Source organism: Tachyglossus aculeatus, chromosome Y4, assembly GCF_015852505.1.
Source record: "Tachyglossus aculeatus isolate mTacAcu1 chromosome Y4, mTacAcu1.pri, whole genome shotgun sequence".
NCBI classification, from domain to species: Eukaryota; Metazoa; Chordata; class Mammalia; order Monotremata; family Tachyglossidae; genus Tachyglossus; species Tachyglossus aculeatus.
In genome coordinates, this window is record NC_052096.1 from 11,996,891 (window position 1) to 11,999,263 (window position 2,373).

At 69.5% G+C, this 2,373-nt stretch overlaps 1 protein-coding gene across 1 annotated transcript; it reads right to left on the minus strand.

Annotated features, from left to right (window-relative positions):
• Nucleotides 1-1,572: 1,572 nt before the first annotated feature.
• Nucleotides 1,573-2,332, minus strand: KCNN3 (potassium calcium-activated channel subfamily N member 3). The gene is made up of 2 exons (XM_038768487.1): nucleotides 2,186-2,332; nucleotides 1,573-2,079 (listed from the first exon to the last, which is right to left on the minus strand). Exons 1-2 carry the CDS (start codon nucleotides 2,330-2,332, stop codon nucleotides 1,735-1,737), a joined length of 492 nt encoding a protein of 163 aa, XP_038624415.1. The 3' UTR covers nucleotides 1,573-1,734.
• Between the last annotated feature and the right edge of the window lie 41 nt (nucleotides 2,333-2,373).

A 2,373-nucleotide genomic window follows, 5' to 3' on the forward strand; every position in this document is an offset into this window, starting at 1 on the left:
GCGGCTGGACCCTCTGGGGGAAGAGGATGCCCCCCACCATGAAGTCCAGCCCCACGGGCGGACCCTCGGGGGGGGGGGAGAAGATGCCCCCCACCATGAAGTCCAGCCCCAGGGATGGATCTATGGGGGGAAAGGATGCTCCCCAGCATGAAGTCCAGCCCCGCGGGTGGACCTTGGGGGGAGACGATGCCCCTGGCCATAAAGTGCAGCCTCACGGGCGGACCCTCGGGGGGGGGGGGGAGAGAATGCCCCCCCACCATGAAGTCTAGCCCCAGGGGTGGATCTTTGGGGGGAAAGGATGCTCCCCACCATGAAGTCCAGCCCCGCGGGTGGACCCTCGAGGGGGAGAGGATGCCCCACACCGTGAAGTCCAGCCCCAGGGGTGGATCTTTGGGGGGAAAGGATGCTCCCCACCATGAAGTCCAGCCCCGGGGGTGGACCTTGGGGGGAGACGATGCCCCTGACCATAAAGTGCAGCCTCACGGGCGGACCCTCGGGGGGGAGAGAATGCCCCCCCACCATGAAGTCCAGCCCTACGGGCGGACCCTCGGTGGGGAGAGGATGCCCCCCATCATGAAGTCCAGCCCCAGGGATGGATCTATGGGGGGAAAGGATCATCATCATCATCAATCGTATTTATTGAGCGCTTACTATGTGCAGAGCACTGTACTAAGCGCTTGGGACCTTGGGACGATGCCCCTGACCATAAAGTGCAGTCTCACGGGCGGACCCTCGGGGGGGAGAGGATGCCCCCCACCATGAAGTCCAGTCCTACGGGCGGACCCTCGGGGGGGAGAGGATGCCCCCCATCATGAAGTCCAGCCCCAGGGGTGGATCTCTGGGGGGAAAGGATGCTCCCCACCGTGAAGTCCAGCCCCGCGGGTGGACCCTCGAGGGGGAGAGGATGGCCCTCACCAGGGAGTCCAGCCCCGCGGGTGGACCTCTGGGGGTAAAGGATCATCATCATCATCAATCGTATTTATTGAGCGCTTACTATGTGCAGAGCACTGTACTAAGCGTTTGGTACCTTGGGACGATGCCCCTGACCATAAAGTGCAGTCTCACGGGCGGACCCTCGGGGGGGAGAGGATGCCCCCCACCATGAAGTCCAGTCCTACGGGCGGACCCTCGGGGGGGAGAGGATGCCCCCCATCATGAAGTCCAGCCCCAGGGGTGGATCTCTGGGGGGAAAGGATGCTCCCCACCGTGAAGTCCAGCCCCGCGGGTGGACCCTCGAGGGGGAGAGGATGGCCCTCATCAGGAAGTCCAGCCCCGCGGGTGGACCTTTGGGGACGCCCCCCACTCCCCCCAGCCCCCTCCCCTACCTTGGAGTAGAGCCCCCAGGACAGCTCGGTCTCGATCACCATGACGACGATGCCGAACATGCCGAAGATGAGCGCGTAGTCGCTGAGCCGCTTCCTCTTCTCGAACAGCGCCCGCCGGTGGCCCAGCCGATAGCCGATGTTCTGGTGCTTGCGCTTGGGGGCTTTGGGCGGGGGGAGGGGACCCCCGGGCGGGGGCAGGGGGCCCCCGGTGACGGGAGCGGGGAGGACGCCTCCGCCGCCGCCCCCTCCCCCGCCGCCGGCCGGGTGGTGGTTCTGGAGGCCGGAGGGCGTCGTGGAGGAGGCGGAGGCGGCGGAGGAGGAGGAGGAGGAGGCGGCGGCCGGGGGCAGCAGCAGGGTCGGGCGGGGGGTGATGACGATCTCCGGAGGCGGGGGTCCTCGGGCCCCCTCCTCATCCGGGCCGGCCGCCGCCGCCGCCGCCGCCGCCCCCCCCGTCCGCCAGGTTCCTGCGAGAAGCGCTGAGCCGGGTGAGGGGCTTCATGCCCCCTCCGCTGTACTTACAGGAGCTCATGGCGATCTCCGTGAAGGGGTTGCTGTCCCGCCGGTGGGCCAGGGGGCTGGGCTGGCGGGGCCGGGGGCCGGTGCCCGCCGACCCCGGGGAGTGCCCCCCGCCCGGCCCGGCCACCGGACGCTCCACCAGGCTGAGCTGGCTGCCCGGCCGCGGGGGAGGGAGAGGATGCTGAGGAGGAGGATGCTGTTGCTGAGGAGGATGCTGTTGCTGAGGAGGATGCTGTTGCTGAGGAGGATGCTGAGGAGGATGCTGAGGAGGATGCTGCTGCTGCTGCTGCTGAGGATGCTGCGGAGGAGGGGGAGGAGGAGGAGGAGGAGGAGGAAGGGGATGCTGAGGAGGGGTCCTGGCCGAGGGCGAGGCGGGCAGCAGGCCGCGGGGCAGCGGCAGCAGCGGCAGCAGCGGCAGCAGCGGCGGGGGGCAGGGCGGGCAGGCGGGGGGGGGCCTCGGCCCGCTCGCGGGAAGGCCCGGAGGCCTCCATGGCGGCGGCGGCGGCGGCGGCGGCGGCGGGGGAGGGGGCGG